This window comes from Moschus berezovskii, chromosome 12, assembly GCF_049115385.1.
Source record: "Moschus berezovskii isolate FMDL1 chromosome 12, NW_MosBer_1.0, whole genome shotgun sequence".
Classification (NCBI taxonomy): Eukaryota; Metazoa; Chordata; class Mammalia; order Artiodactyla; family Moschidae; genus Moschus; species Moschus berezovskii.
Genome location: NC_142471.1, coordinates 69,206,913 through 69,229,364, shown reverse-complemented (window position 1 = coordinate 69,229,364; position 22,452 = coordinate 69,206,913). Strand labels below are relative to the sequence as shown.

General features: G+C 47.6%; 1 protein-coding gene across 1 annotated transcript; it reads left to right on the top strand.

Annotated features, from left to right (window-relative positions):
• Positions 1-16,500: 16,500 nt before the first annotated feature.
• CYP17A1 (cytochrome P450 family 17 subfamily A member 1) lies at positions 16,501-22,438 on the top strand. Its single transcript, XM_055424748.2, has 8 exons — positions 16,501-16,797; positions 18,393-18,531; positions 18,737-18,966; positions 19,721-19,807; positions 20,179-20,394; positions 20,710-20,879; positions 21,384-21,487; positions 21,991-22,438. Exons 1-8 carry the CDS (start codon positions 16,501-16,503, stop codon positions 22,275-22,277), a joined length of 1,530 nt encoding a protein of 509 aa, XP_055280723.1. The 3' UTR covers positions 22,278-22,438.
• Positions 22,439-22,452: the final 14 nt, after the last annotated feature.

Below are 22,452 nucleotides of genomic sequence, written 5' to 3'. Positions count from 1 at the left end.
CTCCAAAGGTCCCTGAGCAGCTGATTTATTTGTTCACTCGTTTCTTTCAACAAATATTTTATTGAACACCTACTATGTGCCACTCACTCACTGTCCTTGGACCTCAGGCTCCTTGGCTTCATGAAAGTTAAAATTCTAGTGAGGGCTGACAAATGAACATTTCAGAGACTTGTAAGTGCTTTGGAGTTAATTATACTGGATGCTGATGATGTGAGGGGAATGGCCGAGGTGGGGGTGGCCACTGTGAATGAAAGGTTGGGAGAGGCATGAAGGCTGGGAGGAGGTGCCCCACGCTGAGGGAGCAGCAGGTAAGAGGCTCAGGACACTGGGTAAACTGCCACTTTTTACCCCTGGACACTTACAAGGAAAAACAGTTCTCCCTTGAGGTATCCTGGCAATCCCTCATCACTGGCTTCTTCTGCAACAGAATAAATGCACCGAGAAGTATGCCATCTTCAGCAAGAGCTGGTGCAAAGCCGAGGGACAAAATAGCAGGTAGCATGTGACAAAGCAAGTGGCACTCAGACAGAGCAGGAAGGCAATTCTACCATAGTGACTCCACATCTGGTCAGGAGGGCAAGTCCTTTCCTTCTGTATTAGCTGTATCCCTGTCCCTCCTGTTTGAAAGCAGGGATTGCAAACTTCTGGCCCTTGGGCCACAAAGGGCCCACTACTGAGTTCTACGTCCACGTGGTACCTTTGTTTTACAATTGAAAAAAAAAAAGAAATTAACTGTTAACATCTGAAAATGAAAAGGATTCATACAGAAATTCTGATTTCCAGCTTCTGAAAATCCCGGGGCCACATTAGAGAAGGTCACAGACGTACACGACCTCTAGCTCCAGCTCAGCCTCCTCAAAACCCCTACTGTCTAAAAACCCTACTGTCCAAAAACCCCATCTGCTTGACTCAAGCATGTCACTGCCTAGCCCCTGTGGGCATCTGATGAGCTCCTCCTGCTCTCAAGTTCAGTAATACCCCATTCATCCTCTCACTCTGAGATTAAGGCCTGCTCAGAGGCCCAAATATAAATGGCAGACATCTGAACTCTCTAGACCGAGGCTCCAGCTACACGTGCCATGCAAAACAGGTACCCAGACAAAGAGGAGGGTCCCTCTTCACTGACTGAGGAGAATACCTCTAGCCAGTCAGGAAAACCTCCAGCCACAACACTCAGGAAATGAGACAGAGAACCAAGTTCTGCCGGGTGCCTGTGTTTATCAACCATCTGGCTGGGCGTTTTTACCCAAGTTACATATTCCACTCTTTTTACAGGAAACCAGGAAACCGAGAATCAGAGTGATCACACAGCTAGAACAAGTTTCCTGGATCTAAAGCCTGAATTTTAGTGGGAAAAAACCCTGAATGATTAGCAGTTATCCTAAACTTTCATGCTGGATGCTGACAGGCACAAAAATGACAGATAACCCATGGACTTTGCCTTTGAGGAACTTTGTAATTAGTAAACTGTTAGGTTAAAAACAAAAAGCTCTGTTTCAGTTCTTATTGCTGAAAATCTTCCTAAAATATTCAGGTTCATTTTGTGCCTCAAATACACTCCAATGAACAGAATTCATTCCTTTTTTTTTTTTTTTCAATAACGTGGTAAAATTTCAGGGTCATAATCTGAAGCAATGATGGTTATATACACAACACATACATATCTAGTCAGTTTATATAATACACATTTTTACAGGACTCAAAAGCTTTTCAAATTTCTTTAACAGTCAGCCTCACCTTTGAGCCTACCAGTCAGCACCCAACAAGAGATCACAAGTGCTATAACCCTCATCTTACAAAGGAGAAACTGACACCTAACCGAAGGCTGCAGATGAAGGAATTGAGACCGTCAAAACTCTGATCTTCTGACTTTCAGATCAGTATTCTTTCCATGCCTGGGCCCTAGCTCATCAAAGTCTTTGTTTTACCTTCAACATGGCTCTTGATCAAATCAAATAATCACTTTGCCCAAAAACAGGTGCAGTTTTCAAGAGGATATGAAATATTGAAGGTACATGTTAACTTGTTGCTAACGTACTTTGAGGAAGATTCACTACAGTTTCACTGGACAGTGAAGGACACGTGGGGTCACAGAGCCCTTCTTCACTTTAAGCAAAATTCTAAATTTAACCTCTTTTTTTTTTTCTCAGTAGTTCCACCCCATTGCACCAGGCTTTTGTTGGGGGCAAAAGAAATATTAATAATAATGGGACCTATCAGTTGTGTGCCTGACTGTCTAAAGACCTGTGCTCAGTCACTCAGTCACGTCTGACTCTTTGTGACTCAATATTCTGTAGCCCGCCAGGCTCCTCTGTCATGGGATTCTCCAGGCAAGAATACTGGAGTAGGTTACCATGCCCTCCTCCACTAGAGACCAGTACCAGAAATTTATTGTCAGTAGAAATCTCAACGAAACCACTGGATTCTACCTCAACAAACGGTTACATTAAAAATGTTACCCCTGAGCAAACCGATACAAGACTTCTTAAAATCTTCAGAATCCAGAGGCTTTCTTCAAAAGATTGAATAAACTTAAAGAACTTTCTGAATTGTATGACCTGACACCTAAAGATTAAAAGAGACACCAGATAATTTATAAGAAGGGGAATTTAGTATCCTCCTTTTCTGTTATCAAAGATAGATTATAATGCAGGTCAAGAAGCAACAGTTAGAACTGGACATGGAACAATGGACTGGTTCAAAATTGGGAAAGGAGTGTGTCAAGGTTGTATATTGTCACCCTGCTTATTTAACTTCTAAGCAGAGTACATCATGAAAAATGCCCTCCCAGATGAAGTGCAAGCTGGAACCAAGAGTGCTGGGAGAAATATCAACAACCTCAGATATACAGATGACACCACCCAAATGTCAGAAAAGTGAAGAGGAAATAAAGAGTCTCTTGGAGAAGACTCTTGAGAGTCCCTTGGACTGCAAGGAGATCCAACCAGTCCATTCTAAAGATCAATCCTGGGTGTTCATTGGAAGGACTGATGCTAAAGCTGAAACTGCAATACTTTGGCCACCTCATGCGACAAATTGACTCACTGGAAAAGACTCTGATGCTGGGAAAGGTTGGGGGCGGGAAGAGAAGGGGACGACAGAGAATGAGATGGCTGGATGGCATCACCGACTCTATGGACGTGAGTTTGAGTGAACTCCGGGAGTTGGTGATGGACAGGGAGGCCTGGCATGCTGTGATTCATGAGGTTGCGGAGAGTCGGACACGACTGAGTGACTGAACTGAACTGAACTGAACTGATAAAGGTGAAAGAGGAGAGTGAAAAAGCTGGCTTAAAACTCAACATTTAAAAAACAAAGGTCATGGCATCCAGTCCCATCCCTTCACGACAAACAGATGGGGAAACAATGGAAACAGTGACAGATTTTATTTTCTTGGGCTCCAAAATCACTGTGAATGGTGACTGCAGCCATGAAATTAAAAGACGCTTGCTCCTTGGAAGAAAAGCAATGACAAACCTGGACAACATATTAAAAAGTAGAGGTATTACTTTGCTTACAAAGGTCCATATAGTCAAAGCTATGGTTTTTCCAGTAGTCATGTATGGATATGAGAGCTGGACAATTAAAAAGCTGAGTGCTGAAGAACTGATGCCTTCAAACTGTGATGCTGGAGGAGACTCTTGAGAGTCCCTTGGACTGCAAGGAGATCCAACCAGTCAATCCTACGGAAATCAATCCTGAATATTCATTGGAAGGACTGATGCTGAAGCTGAAGCTTCAATACTTTGGCCACCTGATGCAAAGAGCTGACTCATTGGAAAAGACCCTGATGCTGGGAAAGATAGAAGACATGAGGAGAAGCGGACAACAGAGGATGAGATGGTTGGATGGCATCACCGACTCAATGGACATGAGTCTGAGCAAACTCCAGGAGAGGGTGAAGGACAGGGAAGCCTGGCATGCTGCAGTCCATGGACTCACATAGTGTCAGATACAACTGAGCGACTGAACAGCAACAACAAGGGCCACAGCAATAGGCATCCAGCTTGAAATATGGATTGTTGTTAAAATAACTGTAGCCTAATTGTTCTTTATACTCCCCAGGAGGCTCAAAGGTAAAGAATCTGCCTGTCAAGCAGGAGATGCAGGTTCCATCCCTGGGTTGGGAAGATCTTCTGGAGAAGGAATGGCAATCCATACCAGTATTCTTGCTGGGAAAATCACATGGACAGAGGAGACTGGTGGGTTATAGTTAGTGGGGTCACAACAGTCGGACATGACTGAGTCACTGAACAACAATTATTCTTTAAGCTGTGTAAAGTTATTGATATTTGGGAAATTTTGAGATTCTACCCTTCTGGGGGTGGTTACTCGGACTTTTCAGAGATAAAATGTCAGTTCCAAAAGGGTTTGATCTTATCTACTGGCCATAAAAAACGAACTCTAAACCTGTCCTTGAGAAGGCATAGTTCCTGCTGATTGGGGCAACCAAGATGTTAAGATTCTAAACTTCTGGGCAGATAACACATGTTGCTTAGAAAGCAGCAGGAAAAAGTACCCCTATTTCCTTCCTCTTTATTAAAACATCTCAGTTCACCCCCCCTCCCCCGAGGCCAGTGGTTTGTGACAGCTTCCTGAGCAGAGTGCCACACACTATGCAGCAGTAGTTTTCCGCCCATCCTATCTCCACCTTGGCTCATCAGCCCGTGGTACCTGCAGGATCAATCCCAGATGAGCCAAATCCACAGATGCAGAACCTACACATGCTGAAAGCCAAGTATACACAGTTCTTTTACATGGAGGGCTTGAGCAGCCTCAGATTTTGGTTATCTGCAGGGCTTGTGGAACCAAATTCTCGTGAATACTGAGGGACAACTGTGCTGACATTTGAAGTCAGATAATTCGGGGATGACAGAGGATGAGGTGGTTGGATGGCATCACTGACTCAATGGACATGAGTTTGGGTGGGCTCCGGGAGTTGGTGTTAGACAGGGAGGCCTAGCGTGCTGCAGCTCATGGGGTCACAAAGAGTCGGACATGACTGAGCAACTGAACTGAACTGAATTCTTTGCTGCGGGGACCCTCCTGTGCATTATAGGATGTTCAGGATCATCCCTGTCCACTGTTCACTAGATGCCAGTATCAACACCCCACTCCACCACTGGCTGTTTGTTGCGAAAATCAACAATGTCCAAACATTGCTAAAAGTCCCTTGGGGAAGGGGGCAAATTGCCCTTAGTTTAGAACCACCATTCCAGCCAAACTGAACCACACAACTCAGTGCAGAATTGTGTTTCATCCAGCCTTTGTTACCTGATTGTCCTTTGGACTCCCCAACCACTCTGTAAAGTCCCTAAGAGAAGGATGAAGTCTATCTCACAAGTGCACCTACCCAGCAAAGGATTCAGTCCAGTTCAGTTCAGTTCAGTCACTCAGTTGTGTCTGACTCTTTGCGACCCCATGAATCACAGCATGCCAGGCCTCCCTGTCCATCACCAACTCCCGGAGTTCACTCAAACTCATGTCCACCGAGTCGGTGATGCCATCCAGCCATCTCATTCTCTGTCGTCCCCTTCTCCTCCTGCCCCCAATCCCTCCCAGCATCAGAGTCTTTTCCAGTGAGTCCACTCTTCGCATGAGGTGGCCAAAGTATTGGAGTTTCAGCTTTAGCATCAGTCCTTCCAATGAATACCCTGGACTGATCTCCTTTAGGATGGACTGGTTGGATCTCCTTGCAGTCCAAGGGACTGTCAAGAGTCTTCTCCAACACCACAGTTCAAAAGCATCAATTCTTCGGCGATCAGCCTTCTTCACAGTCCAACTCTCACATCCATACATGACCACGGGAAAAACCATAGCCTTGACTAGACGGACCTTTGTTGGCAAAGTAATGTCTCTGGTTTTTAATATGTTATCTAGGTTGGTCATAACTTTCCTTCCAAGGAGTAAGCATCTTTTAATTTCATGGTTGCAATCAGCATCCTCAGTGATTTTGGAGCCCCCAAAAATAAAGTCTGACACTGTTTCCCCTATTTCCCATGAAGTGATGGGACTAGATGCCATGATCTTAGTTTTCTGAATGTTGAGCTTCAAGCCAACTAAGCCAACTTTTTAACTTTCCTCTTTCACTTTCATCAAGAGGCTTTTTAGTTCCTCTTCATTTTCTGCCATAAGGGTGGTGTCATCTGCATATCTGAGGTTATTGATATTTCTCCCGGTAAACTTGATTCCAGCTTGTGCTTCTTCCAGCCCAGCATTCTCATGAAGAACTGTACAAAAAAGATCTTCATGACCAGGATAATCACGATGGTGTGATCACTGACCTAGAGCCAGAAATCCTTGAATGTGAAGTCAAGTGGGCCTTAGAAAGCATCACTATGAACAAAGCTAGTGGAGGTGATGGAATTCCAATTGAGCTATTTCAAATCCTGAAAGATGATGCTGTGAAAGTGCTGCACTCAGTATGCCAGCAAAGGATTAGACACACAAAAACCTTCAGAAAGTACTCATCCTGGTGACTTGATGATGGAGTATACCCACGGGATGTTCCTCCCCCATGCTCCCCATGCCCCTTAGTTATGCTGTATAAGCAGCAGCGCAAAGGGATCCTCCAAGGGTTAGGCCAGGGCTGTGGCAACATAATTTCACATGATGACTTGAGACCAACCCACAGCTCTCTGGGCTTACAATAACCAAGCACAATCTAAGCCTGGCCCATCAACCTGGAATCTTACTCCCAAGACAGGAAAATGATTTCACATTCTATTTTGCATGTTCCATCCCAGCCTATCTAAGGGTTCCTCACCACACTCCAGAACCACACCCCAAGGAGTGGGAGGTTACAGGTATTCACACCACTGCCTGGGGGCAGGGGGGGAACCCAAGGATTTCCAAACCCTTGAAGAAAACCAAGGGTTTTTTCCAACTGGGAAGAAAGAAGCACAAGCTTGAATCAAGATTGCCGGGAGAAATATCAATAACCACAGATATGCAGATGAGAGCACCGTTACGGCAGAAAGTGAAGAGGAACTAAAAAGCCTCTTGATGAAAGTGAAAGAGGAGAGTGAAAAAGTTGGCTTAAAGCTCAACATTCAGAAAACTAAGATCATGGCATCCAGTTCCATCACTTCATGGGAAATAGATGGGGAAACAGTGGAAACAGTGTCAGACTTTATTTTTTGGGCTCCAAAATCACTGCAGATGCTGACTGCAGCCAGGAAATTAAAAGACGCTTACTCCTTGGAAGGAAAGTTACGACCAACCTAGATAGCATATTAAAAAGCAGAGATATTACTTTGCCAACCAAGGTCCGTCTAGTCAAGGCTATGGTTTTTCCAGCAGTCATGTATGGATGTGAGAGTTGGACTGTGAAGAAAGCTGAGCGCTGAAGGATTGATGATTTTGAACTGTGGTGCTGGAGAAGACTCTTGAGAGTCCCTTGGACTGAAAGGAGATCCAACCAGTCCATTCTAAGGGAGATCAATCATGGGTGTTCATTGGAAGGACCGATGCTGAGGAAGAAACTCCAATACTTTGGCCACCTCATGTAAAGAGTTGACTCATTGGAAAAGACCCCTGATGCTGGGAGGGATTGGTGGCAAGAGGGGAAGGGGACGACAGAGGATGAGATGGCTGGATGGCATCACCAACTCAATGCATGTGAGTTTGGGTGAACTCCGGGAGTGGTGATGGACAGGGAGGCCTGGCGTGCTGTGATTCATGGGGTCGCAAAGAGTCGGACACGACTGAGCGACTCTACTGAACTGAAGAAAACCATAGGATACACTGTGCAATAATTGAAACCAAGAACGAGACCATGCATCGCAGTTCAGCACAAGCTCCTGAGAACATGTGTGTTAGGCAAGAGAACCAAACAATAAAGAATACTCCGAATCCCTTGATGCAACGCCCGAGGGAACCAATGTCTTCTATGCAACTCAGTCCCAGCAAACAATTCACCACTTGTAAGAAAAGAAGTCACACTCCAGCCACCAGTCTTCAAAGCCTGTCTCCCTCTCTCCTGAGATGTGTATTTTCTGCCACTGTCCCTCCTATCTCTTTCAGTTAAAAGAACAAGACAGGTCATGCAAGTGACTTCGCATTGAATCTCCATTTTCAGCAAAAGATGCCTCTCCTGAGGTAGGTCCAGATTCAAGTCCAGTTGAGCCCTTCCCAGAGGAGCAATGGCTACAGAGCAAGCACAGAAATGGGTAAACAAGGTCAAATTTGCAGGGCTGCTTTCAACTCACTGTTGCTATAAGTCAACAAACAGAATCAAGATTAGTGCCAAGGAGGAACTGCCATCCAGGTGTTAGGGAGTCAGGGCTAGGGAAGAAATTTTATAGCACAGTTTGGTTTTTATTCCCCCCAAGTAGCGCCATATTACTCTTTTCCTGGACTAAAATTTACCTCTTCAAGGAAAAGGGGTGGGAGGGGGTGAATCAAACTCATGGGATATTACTGGAGGAAGTGAATGTTTTCTTTGGCCCCATTCTGGATAAAAGTTTCAAAATCAGCAGATATAGTCTTCTTTTCCACTGAATTACTGTCCAGTCTGCTGGTTTCTCTTTGCTTTGATAACAGGAATGTGATAAAAAACAAGCACATTCCTCTAAAAAAGCAGCTTCTTGCAACAGAGACGGTGGCGGGGGGGGGGGAGAGAGGGGAGGAAGGTGTTTTTAAAAAGTCACCTGGAAGGCTTGGATGAGAACCACCCTTTCTGTTAGGTGACAGCAGGAAACTGAGGTGTTCGATGGAGCTCTCGCTTGGAGTATTCACAGATATTTACAAATCAGTTCCAATACGAATATTAGCTTCCACTTCTGGTAGTACAAACAAGTGCTACCCTGGTGTCTGCTGCATTATATAAAGCCAGTACTCTTCCAGCAGGGTCTCGCTTACTATGTCCTAAACCTGGTATCAAGGATAATAAGCCCACACAGGAGGGTAATGGTGACTGGGACACTCAAACCCAGACATGGAACAGGGCCGTGGGGAAGCGGTCTGACAGCAGATTTGGTGCAGAAACTCCTCCTATGACATGCAACAGCAGGACAACACTGAAGACATGTGCCTCCAGAGTTACCACCGCCACACTGGAGCTCTGTGATCTCGCAGAGTTAACTTCTTAGTTTCAGTTGACTCATAGGAGAAAGGAGATAGGAACTCCTACCTCATGGGTGACTGTCATGATGAAATAATCAAAGTATCATGTCCGGCAGTGTAGGCGTTAAATTAGAAGTTAGCAAATTCCCTCAGCCCTCTCCCTGGGCGTGCCCTCCCCACTTGCGGCTCCATCACAGCATTTAAATGTTGTCCTTGGGAGTCCTGAAGATCTCTGACTGGGTCCAGGGAGTAACTAGTGCTCAACACTCTGGCTACTCTGTCATATTCTGCATCAGGCCACGCCAGGGCCTAACACAAAACTTCCCTGGTGGTCTAGTGGTTAAGAATCCACCTGCCAGTGCGGGAGAAATGGGTTTGATCCCTGTTCGGGAAGATCTCACATGATGTGGGGCAGCTAAGCGCCTGAGCCACAACTACTGGGCCTGTGCTCTAGAAAGCCCATGTACCACAACGAAGAGCAGCCCCTGCTCAGCCCCACTGGAGAAAGCCCACACAGCAACGAAGACCCAGTGCGCCGCTTAAACAAATAAACCTTAAAAAAACAAGAAAAACAGCCCCCTGTGCCTCTACCCCATACATTCCAACCCGGGAAGGGCACACTGCCTGAAAGGGCCCCAGACCCACCACAGCTTCACTGGGGATGACTTATCCCAGTACCAGGGATCATCACACTTCATCAATGAGGACATCTCAGGGGATAACTTTCCTAGAGAAAGGCAACATTCAAGTTGCAGAAGATAAATTATTGTCTTGATGGATCTAGGCTGCATTCTAGCAAATAGAACTTGCACTGGTCCTTCCACACCACCTACTGTGCAACAACTGAGACCACTGGACTGTGGAAAGGACCACCTGCAAAAGCCACCTTTCCACACCTCTGAACCGTACCACTCCGTTCCTAATGTCACTCGCTGCCACCTGCATAAAGTTCTATCCTCTGTGAGCTTGTTCTGCGCCCTCTACCTGTGAGGACGGGGATAAAGTTTCTACCCCTTTGTATCCACAACATGCTTTGCGTAGAACAGGTGCTCAATACTTTTCAGATAGAGATGCTGGTCACAAGAATTTCCAGCATTATAAAATCAACACCTTCTGAAGTAAACATGAAAGAGAATTCATTCAAATCAGCAGACCAAGATATTCTGTTGTAATCTTGTTCTTTGAAAATCAGGAATCCATCTGCTAGGTATACAGGATAGATTCCCTCCTAATCAGAAAACTCATTTTCTGATCTCGCCAGATAATGAAGGGATGGCATGCTCAACTACATGTTATACCTAAAATGTGCGATGTGGTATCATAGCCCAAAAGTACAGCAGGTGATTCTCTTCAGAACTTCAGCTCCAATAAACACAAAAATACTATTCTTTAGTCAATCCTGTAGCTTCCAGGGGGTTGTCTTAACTGTTCTTAACTGGAAGAACTAACACAGCCTAAGGCTTCCCTGGTGGCCCAGTGGTAAAGAATCCACTTGCCATGCAGGAGACATGGGTTCAATTCCTGGGTTAGGAAGATCGCCTGGACGAGGGAATGGCTACCCACTCCAGTATTCTCACCTGGGAAATCCCATGGATAGAGGAGCCTAGTGGGCTACAGTCCCTTAGGGCTGCAAAAGAGTCAGAGGTGCAGGATAAAACTTAGCAACTAAACAACAACAAGGCCTAGCTGCCCTTTATAGACGCTGAATTCATGCCACACTCATTATTAGACTGAGGCCCCTCATGCTTTCCTTCCTTCTCTGTGTCATAAAGGACACCAATACTTGCTGAAGCAAGGTCCTCGTCTTATCTCTGCTGCTGCTGCTAAGTCACTTCAGTCGTGTCCGACTCTGTGCGACCCCATAGACGGAAGCCCACCAGGCTCCCCCATCCCTGGGATTCTCCAGGCAAGAACACTGGAGTGGGTTGCCATTTCCTTCTCCAATGTGTGAAAGTGAAAAGTGAAAGTGAAATCGCTCAGTCGTGTCCGACCCTTAGCGACCCCACGGACTGCAGCCTATCAGGCTCCTCCATCCATGGGATTTTCTAGGCAATAGTACTGGAGTGGCTTGCCATTGCCTTCTCCGTCGTCTTATCTCAGGCATACCTAATACCAAGACTCACAGATGACAGTGTAGCTTCTCATCTGCAAGAGAAAACAAAAACAACACTCCCCACCTGATCTGTCTGGAATACTCTTTCCCCAGCTCATATGTCTGGTAAACTCCTACTCATCCTTCCAGACTCAGATCAAGTATCACCTTCTCAAGAAAGCCTTCCATGCCCATCCCACTCCCCAAGCCTGATGCTTTCCCACCCTCTGCTGTCCTAGTCCCTGGGGATTCTGTTTCAGGCTTAGCACACTGTCTTATAACTATATCCAAGCTACTAAAGTGCAGGGAAGGGGGTGAGGGGTGTGGGCCAAGTTGAGGCGGAATCTCTCCAAGTGTGGCCAGATATTACCAGGTCTGAACCACCTGGGGAACTTAAGAGAAATGAAGATTCCTGGGCCCTGGCCCCACGCCTGCTGAATCTATATCCTAATCACCCCACTCCTAGGTGATTTTTATGCATCTGAGAACTACTGCACTAGAGTGTGATTTCTAGGAAGCACGGTGCTTTATTTATCCTTTCTGCCAGGTCCACATTCATTAAGTGCAGTGCCAGTATTCAGTAGATGCGACGTGCATGAGAATCTTCCACAGAGTGAAATGCAAAAGGGCACTCAGAGACACGTGTCTCATCTGGTACCTGGGCCACCTAGAAATAAACTTCAGAAAATATGCCCCAGCGGGAGCAATGCATTAATCCAACTCCACTTTCATAGACACCGGTAGATAGCAAGGAAAACACCAGGCTTTGGAATCAAAATACCTGGGTTTAAAAATTTTAAAACAAAATAAACCAATCAATCAAACAAACAAAAAAAGCCAAAAACAAATAAACGTTAATGATCTAGCTAGTTTCCCTAGCTAGCTGATCAACCTTGGACAAGTGGCTTACCTTCTGTAAGCCTCAGCACACACTACCAGAGAAACAAAATCACAATCCACATAAGAGAGGTGTTTACATGTATTAAGAGGGAAATAATACATGAAAGCATATATATGTGTGTGTGTGTATATATATATATATATATATATATATATACATAAAATGTATGATAAAGACTAACAGCATATATGTTCTGTGTCATTTCTTAAAAACAGAATTATCACCAAGTAATTTTTAGAAGGCTGGCTTTTACAAATAGATTCAATAAAGAGCACAGCCTCACTGTTAGACACAGAAATACTGGAAATATACAAAATTATGTTACCAAAGATACTCAGGGTTTTCACAGGCAAAGTTTGAATCACAGAAGGCTGGGGTAGAAAGGGCCTCAGAAGGTCCTCAAGTGCAGCCCTCTACCAGGAACCCATTCAGAAACAAGAGCATAGATTCACCCCTGCTGTGCAGCCTCTGAGATGCTCCCCACAACCAACCCAGTCCTTCACACCATGCCACCCAGCTCTGCATCCTCTCACTTAACTGTGCAGAGGTTACTGGGCTGGAGCACACATTATAGTAATGACTATAGTACGGATTACAGTAAGCAATGGCCTCCCGAGTCTCAGTCAACAGACAATGTCCAAATCCCAGGGCAAGAGCTCCTGCCATTATACCCTCCACGTCTGTCAGGAAACCAGCCCTCTAGCTTCTAGTTTCCTTACGTTTTTACTAAATGCTTGTTCTCAGTTAGCCAAAGTGCTAGTGTTTTAAATACATCCTCCGGTCAAATTCTCCCAATAACTCTTCCAGTAGGTTTTATTATTTTCAAGACGACGTTCAGAGCAGTTATGCAGCCTCTGAGACCCTACGGGGGAGCCAAGATACAGAGGCAGGTCTTTCTGGCTCCCCAGTCCTACTCTTTCCACTGTATCAGGAAGTTTCCAGCTGTTATTCCCTGCCTGCTGACATAGCATGAGAAGCTTCCTATTTCCAACACTGCTCAAAATCCTCGCCAGGGCTTACTCTGCCCACAAGTCGAAAGGACAGCCTTTCCTGAGGGACAGAGGAGGTGCTCCAATAGGGTCCCCACTCTCTCTGCCTATCTCTGCATCAAAGGAACTCGGAACATTAACAAAAGCAGCAATAGAACGTGTGGAGCTTTTCAGAAAAGCTTACTTTTTAGAAGAATTTCAGGCCACCCAAGGGACACTCTAGCCCTGTTTTAAGAGTGAGGTTAAACCAGCAGTCCCAGCAGCGACTTTCTTTTCTAAGACTCTGGTTTGATCACATCTGTGGCTTTTTCTCACCCAGGAACAGGCAGCAGAAGGGTGTGTGTCTGTCCCCACCCCCGCCTACAGCCGCTGCTGATTACAGCTACACATTCCGATACAGACATGCCTCTCAGACCAAAGAGGGGGCGGGGGTGACCTGATCTCAGAAGCCCTGGAACAAATAGTTGGCAACAGCTGTGTTCTCAGAAGACCGCAGTTGGTCGCTACTGTTTTCTCATTCCACACTAGGTTACCGGCTATAATTCAAGGGCCCCTACTTCAAACGGCAGCTCGCAAAGTAATCAAGTCTCTGCCACAGGGGTCTGCTGGCTTTGAAAAATCGATCAGGAAGACCAAAATGTGGTCAGTCCCACCCCCATGCCTCTGAGACATTCAGCACGTCCCTCAGACCCACAGCCCTGACCACAGGTTTAAAAGGAGAAAGTCTCTAAGAGGAGCCCTTCCCTTTAAAAGAAGGCCCCCCACCCCAACTCAGAATCTCTTCAGAAGCAGAGAACTGTGAAGAAACCTCTGCTAACTAACCCAATCCAAATGGAGAAGGAATAAAAGGGGTTTTGATCAGGAATCCTGCTCTGCCTCTCCCCCTCCCAGCCTCACCCCTCAACTGTTTCCTCGCTAAGGCTTTGGCAGTGGTTTTACGGTGTCTAATGAAAAATCAGAACAGACACCCCAGCAAGATCTCAGGGATATATGGGATTAAGAACCCCGTGGCCAGGGGAGTAAGGAGCAACTTGAAAGCAGGAAGAAAAGCCTGGAAAATTCTGTAAGGGAGCTGGCCTGCTATAACCGCAAGACATTTTCTAAAAGACTCCCTCCACCCAAAGCAATAGTGTGATAAGTAAGCTCCCACCCTCTTCCCTTTCCAAACCCAATCCTCAGACCACCTGTTCCATTACTTGTCTAAGACCCAAAAGGAAAGGCATCCTGCAAGAGCATGGTCCACACTAAGAAGGGAACAACGGGCTTTTGAAAAGTTAAGGTCTTGGAAGCCAATAGTTAATTAACTGATTAAAAAATAAATAAATAAACATTAAACTAAAAAAAAGAAATATATTCCACTGTTATTCCCATTATAGAGGAGGAAACTGAAATTTAAAACAGGTAAGTAACCATAAAATTACTATATGACCCAGCGATTCCACTTATAGGTATTTATCCCCCCAAAATTGAAAACAGGGACCCAAATAGATACTATGTACTCCAATACTTTGGTCACCTCATTCGACAAGTTGACTCACTGGAAAAGAGTCTGATGCTAGGAAGGATTGGGGGTGGGAGGAGACGGGGACGACAGAGAATGAGATGGCTGGATGGCATCACCGACTCGATGGACATGAGTTTGAGTGAACTCCGGGAGTTGGTGATGGACAGGGAGGCCTGGCGTGCTGTGATTCATGGGGTCGCAAAGAGTCGGACACGACTGAGCGACTGAACTGAACTGAACTGAACAAGCTACATGTACACCCAAGTCCATAGCAGCATTATTCACAGTAGTCAAAAGTGGAAACAACCTAAGTGTCCATCAGCTGACGAATGAACAAACAAAAGGTGGTATACCCACTTAATAGAATATTGTTCAGTCATTAAAAGGAATGGAGGGGGCTTCCCATGTAGTCCAGGGGCTAAGATTCTACACTTCTAAAGCAGGGGACTCAGGTTCAATCCCTGGCCAGGGAACTAGAAGCCACATGCTGCAATGAAGATTGAAGATCTTGAGTAGTGCAACTAACTCCCAGCACAAACAAATAAATATTTAGAAAATGAATGAAGTTCTGACGTATGCTGCAAAGTAGATGAACCCTGAAAACATTCAGTTCAGTTCAGTCGTGCAGTCGTGTCCAGCTCTTTGCGACCCCATGAATCACAGCACGCCAGACCTCCCTGTCCATCACCAACTCCCGGAGTTCACTCAAACTCACGTCCATCGAGTCGGTGATGCCATCCAGCCATCTCATTCTCTGTCGTCCCCGTCTCCTCCTGCCCCCAATCCCTCCGAGCATCAGAGTCTTTTCCAGTGAGTCAACTCGTCGCATGAGGTGGCCAAAGTATTGCAGTTTCAGCTTTAGCATCAGTCCTTCCAATGAACACCCAGGACTGATCTCCTTTAGAATGGACTGATTGGATCTCCTTGCAGTCCAAGGGACTCTCAAGAGTCTTCTCCAGCACCACAGTTCAAAAGCATCAATTCTTCGGCGATCAGCTTTCTTCACAATCCAACTCTCACATCCACATCCATACATGACCACGGGAAAAACCATAGCCTTGACTAGACAGACCTTTGTTGAAAACATTATGCCTAGGGAAACAAGCCAGTCACAAAAGACCAAATGTTATATTATTCCCCTTATGTGAAATAGGAATATTCACAGAGACAGATTAGAGGTTACCAGGGACTGGGGGGCGGGGGGAAGCGGAGTTATTGCTTCCTGGGTATACTGTCTGTTTGGGGTTATGAAAACAGTTTTGGAAGTAGACAGTGGTGATGGCTGTACAACACTGTGAAGTATATTCAAAGCTACTGAATTGTACACTCAAAATGCTAAACATACTAAAACTCTTTAAGTCATATAGCTAGAAAGCTGTTAAGCTAGAATTTGACTGTAAACGCATCTGACAATAGGGCCCCTGCTCTCAACCCAAGGGTTTCACTCCTCCTGGCAAAAGCAGCAAAGGAGGAATGAAGAGAAATGGATTCAGGCCATCACTATCTGTGTGACTTTATTCAAGCCTGACCCTGGGAGGCCTCACTTTCCTCAGCTGATAAAATTGGATAGCTGTCTGTTGATTGTGATTTCATAACAGAGAGAGTTCGGAGCCGTGATTCCTGATCCAGATATCATTTGCTTCTGGCCCACTCTGGAGACGTTGATGGACACTGAGTAAGAGGCAGGGATTAGCTGTCTGTGCCCTTTCCTAGCCCCTCCCCTAGGGGTTTGCCCTGGTGTGGAGCCAGCTCTTGAAAGAAGCCTCCTCTCCCCTCCCCATTCTGGGAGAGGACTCTTGGCTGTGCTCCAGGATAAACATCCACATGGCAAGCAATAACATAAAGTCAAGGTGAAGGTCAGGGGAGCCCTTAAAAAGGCTTTCTTGCACCCTAAGGTGGCTGAAGCCACTTCACAGCTGTTCGTCCTGCCTGCTGCCAGCCGGACACAATGTGGGTGCTCTTGGCTGTCTTTCTGCTCACCCTCGCCTGTTTATTTTGGCCCAAGACCAAGCGCTCTGGTGCCAAGTACCCCAGGAGCCTCCCATCCCTGCCCCTGGTGGGCAGCCTGCCATTCCTCCCCAGACGTGGCCAGCAGCATGAGAACTTCTTCAAGCTGCAGGAAAAATATGGCCCCATCTATTCCTTTCGTTTGGGTTCCAAGACTACTGTGATGATTGGACACCACCAGTTGGCCAGGGAGGTGCTTCTCAAGAAGGGCAAGGAATTCTCTGGGCGTCCCAAAGTGGTAAGCAATGCCTCTCATGCCTCCCCTCACCAGCTCCTGGGCACGTTGAGCTCTTCAGCCAAGGCCATGCCTGCAATGCCCCTTCCAGTTCCAGCAACCTCTGATTCTTCCAATAACAGACTGGTGGGGCTGTGGGTGGGGAGCGACCCCTCAGACCTCACCCAGCCTCTAAACTAGGCAGGAAGAATTAAAGGAACATTTTACTTTCTAGATTTCCCTGGAGGTGGGACAGGGTGGGAGTGGTGGTTTGAGTGGGTCAGGGAGCCCTTACAACATCATCTCTCTGAGCTGAAAAAGTGAAAGTGTAAGCCATTCAGTCTTGACAGACTCTTTGAGACCCCATGGACTAGCCAACCACACTCCTCTCTCCACAGACTTCTCCAGGAAAGCATACTAGAGTGGGTTGCCATTTCCTACTGTGGGGCATCTCCCTGACCCAGGAATCGAATCTAGGTCTCACCCATTGTGGGAAAGTGCTTTACCATCTAAGCCACTTGGGAAGCCCAGGAGTCTAGCTCTCTGAGCCTAGACTACCATGATTCACTGAAAGAGTGTATGTAAAGCATTTAGCCAGTGCTGGAAGTTCTCAGTAACTAGCCTTGATGACGCTGTTCATGTGGAAAATGGGTTAGTGATTCCTGTCCTCCACAAAAAGTTGTGAGAGAGAAGTACCCTGATTCTTGGAGGGCTGAGATCACTATTCCCTGGAGCATTCTCAAGCTGCTCCAGCCCTGGGGAGCTGACCTATATAAGCAGTTTCGGGGAGGATGCTGAAGATTCAACCTGGCAAGCTTTCTGTTTGCTCCTAGGGGCAGAAGGGAGTGGGAACTAGTCATTCAGGAACACTGCCGGCCTCTAACACAGCACCTGGCTGCAGAGTACTCCCCTGATCGTCCCAGGCAAGGCCCCTGGCTGCTCATCTTTGATCAGACCAAGGGTTGACTCTTCTTTCCTTGGGCCAGTCGGCCGGGTCTGTGGGCAAACTACCCTCTCCCATCTCTGCTGGGCTTCTTCTCTCCAGGGCAAAGAGGAGGGAGACGGCTAGACTGATGGGGCCTGCAGATCTGGAGATAGAAGAGGGGAGGTCTGGGGGGATCTGTATAGTTTGGGGGATCCTCTGGGCAGAAGCAGTTTGGCCCAAGTCCAGGCTGGGTGGACAAGACATGTGCGCTCTCCCGATGTGGCCCTGCGGTGGACACACGGCTGGCAACGGAAGGGGGAACTAAAGGGGGCTCAGCTGCTGTGCCTTCAGCAGCCCCCATCCCGAGAAGACCCAGGGAAGGGCAGGGGCCTGGCGTGTCCTCAATCTCTGCTCCTACAAGTTTAGAGAGTCCATCCCATCACAGCTGCCTCACCCTCTCATTGATCTGAACAACCTAATTCAGGGTTCTTTCTTTCTGCTCACTCTGTCTCTCTGTTGGAGCTGGGAGTGTCAGGAGGTAGGTTCTGTCCTACCAAGGCCTTGCGGTCTGGGTGGAGTGAAGCAGGGAGCTCTACAAGGAGGCTGCGTGACAGCTACCAGCCTCATTTCCTCGGTGAGGGAGGGTGGATGGTGTCTGAGTCCTGTGTCCTATGTCCTTTCCTGCTTTCCAAAGGCCACTCTAGACATCCTGTCAGACAACCAAAAGGGCATTGCCTTTGCCGACCATGGTGCCCACTGGCAGCTGCATCGGAAGCTGGCACTGAATGCCTTTGCCCTGTTCAAAGATGGCAACCTGAAGTTAGAGAAGATCAGTGAGTGCCTGGATGGCCTTGGGCTGCAGGAGCCTGAAGAGGGTTTGGGAGGGAGAGGGTTCTGGGTACCTCCATTCCACATTTTCTTGGCTACCACTGCCATCTACTGGACATATGCTCTCTGTCTTAGATTAAGATGGAACTGGTCGAGATGAGGGTGAAGGGATGGCTCAATTCCCTCCCTCACACCCCTCTCTCTCCTCAGTTAACCAGGAAGCCAATGTGCTGTGTGATTACCTGGCCACCCAGCATGGAGAGTCCATAGATCTGTCCGAGCCTCTCTCTCTGGCGGTGACCAACATAATCAGCTTTATCTGCTTCAACTTATCCTTCAAGAATGAGGATCCTGCCCTGAAGGCCATACAAAATGTCAGTGGTGGCATCCTGGAGGTTCTGAGCAAAGAAGTTCTGTTAGACATATTCCCTGCGCTGAAGGTGAGGTTGGGGCCAGGCCCTGTGGGCAGACCTCAGCAGACCCTGACAGTATCCCCAGTTCTTTCCTCTCACAGTTCACTCCAGACCCACCCTTTTTTCTGACTACCTCTATCTCCTCTGACTCTTCAAAACCTTGCTGCTTCTCTACAGAAATAGGTTTATCTTTTAAATTATGCATTTTAATACTCATGATAACGTTGTTGGTATTGTTGCTTAGTCAGTCAGTCGTGTCTGACTCTTGCAACCCCACGAACTGTTACCCGCCAGACTCCTCTGTCCATGGGATTTCCCAGGCAAGAATACTGGAGTGGGTTGCCTTTTCCTTCTACAGGGTTCTTCTCAACCTAGGGATTGAACCCATGTCTCCTGCATTGCAGGCAGAGTCTTTACCTGGTGAGCAACTGGGAAATGCCATGTTTCCCAACATGCAATAATCATGCATTCCCTTTGGAAGTGGGTTTTATTGTCCCCATGCAGATGAAAATACTGGCTTCAAAAAGTTAAGGAACTTAATCACGGCTTGAGACTCAAGTCTGTGTTACTACTGAGTCAAGTCTCATTCAGTGCTAGATGTTTGATTGAAGGGGGAGGGGAAGTGGAGGTAACTTCTTTCTCCCTTGTTTGGAATTGTCCTGGTTGTCACTGATGGTCCCATTTGGGTCCCTATCCTGCCTTTCATTCTGGCTGAAGGTTGGGGTTAGAGTGGAAACTCGCCAGCTGTGGCCAGGTAGAATCTAACATTTCCACTTTGCAGATTTTCCCCAGCAAAGCCATGGAAAAGATGAAGGGTTGTGTTCAAACACGAAATGAATTGCTGAATGAAATCCTTGAAAAATGTCAGGTAGGTGATGGAGCAGGAGAGATGATGAGTTAGGTGCAAAGTGGCAGGGGAGCAGGGTAGGGTCCATTTTGGACAGTGTAGGGGAGCCTGGCATATAGTAGGTTTTCAATAAAACCTGACTAAACTGATAAATAGGAGTAGAGAAGTGAGGACCGGAAGAGGATCCTAGAAGGGACCCGTCCACCCCGCAAATGTAAAGGGGGCCCAGTGTTTTCTCCACTTCCACAAGTTCGTGGGTCCTGACTAGACTCACTCCACTCCCTCATTGCCAAGTGGGAGAAGCCTTTGTGTCTACAGTCTGGGTGAGAGAATGGCAAGGGTTGCAGATGGGGCTCCTTCCTCCTCATCGTCTCCCAATCTCACCCAACCAGGAGAACTTCAGCAGCGACTCCATCACTAACTTGCTGCACATACTGATCCAAGCCAAGGTGAATGCAGACAATAACAATGCTGGCCCAGACCAGGATTCAAGGCTGCTCTCAAATAGACACATGCTTGCGACCATAGGGGACATCTTCGGGGCTGGTGTCGAGACCACCACCTCTGTGATAAAGTGGATCGTGGCCTACCTGCTACACCATCCTTCGGTGAGTTTCTCTCTACCCGAGCCTTCCCAAGCACGCTTGACCCCAGACATACTCACTTCTGCTCCAGAGAAAGGGAGAGGCAATACCCTCGGGATTTCTTTGCAGCATGACTGAGCTGCTGCACCCTTTGCACAAGCAGTGGTTAGCTCAGGCCCTTGGGTGGAGCTGGCCCATCTTCTGCGAGCAAAGCCGGGGTTGTAGAGCCACCACTCTGAAGCACCAGGCCCTTTTGGATGTGACAGTAGGATTCTTCTAAGCCCTTGCTTCTCCTGGGCTGATACACCCTGGTAACATCCACCTTGTTCTGGCCCTCAGTTGAAGAAGAGGATCCAGGATGACATTGACCAGAATATAGGTTTCAATCGAACCCCAACCATCAGTGACCGGAACCGTCTTGTCCTGCTGGAGGCGACAATCCGAGAGGTGCTCCGTATCCGGCCTGTGGCCCCTACCCTGATCCCCCACAAAGCTATCAGTGACTCCAGGTGTGCCTTCCCTCCCAGGAACATCCAACCCACCTGGTCCCCCCTCCAGCATCTGACCCTCAAGCTGGCTGGTCAACCTACAATCAACCACTGACAACCAATCATCCTACCCACGACCCTGCTGACCAGTGTGTCTACGACCCACTGACACCCACTGACCCATCAACCTAACCTCCCTCAAAAGCTGCCTGCTGCCTGGGAGACACGTGCTCCTACCCAATCCCCAAAGCCGCAGCACACACACACACTCAGGCACACACGCACCAGCTCAATATGCACACCCACAGGCCCTAACAGACACACAAGTGTTGATCCTAAGTGCTAGTCAGGAAGAGAGGGTTGGATTCATATTCAATCTGGCAGAAGCTGAGGAGAAGATGCAAGAGTGGGCATGAGGGAGCAAAGGATTCTTTTCCCCAGGGTAGGGACCGTGGAGACTTGGGGCAGAGCAGGTAGGGAAGGACAATACTGCAGACCCTCCTTTCCTCTCCCTCTCTGGGGCAGCATTGGAGACCTTACCATTGACAAGGGCACAGACGTTGTGATCAACCTGTGGGCACTGCATCACAATGAGAAGGAGTGGCACCAGCCCGACCTGTTCATGCCCGGTGAGTCCCTATTCTGTCCTGTCCCCCCAGCCACACAGCCCCCTCTGTGCCCACCTCTCCAGCATTGCTTCCCTTCTGCCAAGCTTCCTACCACGGGACTCCTGACTCCCCCCTCATGGACCTGTTGACACCCCCAGCCTACCCTACACTTACCCAGATTCTTCACAGCCGGGTTTCCCACTCTCCTTCCACCAACTGCAAGCCTCCTCTTCTAAGAAGGCCTATAGGCATATGTCTCCTGAGAAGTCAGCCCCCTCTCCTGTTGGGTGGTGCCATTTTCATCTGTTTAATACACCTTTTCATCCTTCCTGAATATTCCATCTTCTCTGTGTGATTAAGGGCTACCTGAGAGCAGGGCATTTATCTCTCCTAAGATTGCCCCCCTTCCCAAATAAGGCTGTCCACCTTCTCAGACTGGGGCTCCCCAGGCAGGGCCTTGTCCTCCCCCTACTCCTCTACTGACACTGACCCTGGCCCTGGCTGACGCCTCCTTGTGTCCGCAGAGCGCTTCTTGGACCCCACGGGGACTCAACTCGTCTCGCCATCATTAAGCTACTTGCCCTTTGGAGCAGGACCCCGCTCCTGCATAGGTGAGATGCTAGCCCGCCAGGAGCTCTTCCTCTTCATGTCCCGGCTGCTGCAGAGGTTCAACCTGGAGATCCCGGATGATGGGAAGCTACCCTCTCTGGAGGGCAACGCCAGTCTCGTCTTGCAGATCAAACCTTTCAAGGTGAAGATCGAGGTGCGCCAGGCCTGGAAGGAAGCCCAGGCTGAGGGTAGCACCTCATGACTCCACCCTATGTGACCTCCACCCCACAGAATTAGAGGAACTCCCCCACCCTCTCCCACCATTCTTTCTTCCTCCCCACTCACTCTGCCTTCTTTCCCAGCCTGCAGCCCTGGCAGTGATGTGCATAAAGCAGTTTCTTTCTCCAAAGGTCCCTGAACAGCTGATTTATTTGTTC

What these genes read in the sequence shown, in the direction of transcription:
- CYP17A1 (XM_055424748.2), top strand. Translation starts at nt 16,501, where the DNA reads ATGTGGGTGCTCTTGGCTGTCTTTCTGCTCACCCTCGCCTGTTTATTT. An exon ending in TCTCTGGGCGTCCCAAAGTG is followed by an intron (nt 16,798 to 18,392) that starts GTAAGCAATGCC and finishes TGCTTTCCAAAG; the next exon opens with GCCACTCTAGACATCCTGTC. An exon ending in CCTGAAGTTAGAGAAGATCA is followed by an intron (nt 18,532 to 18,736) that starts GTGAGTGCCTGG and finishes CTCTCTCCTCAG; the next exon opens with TTAACCAGGAAGCCAATGTG.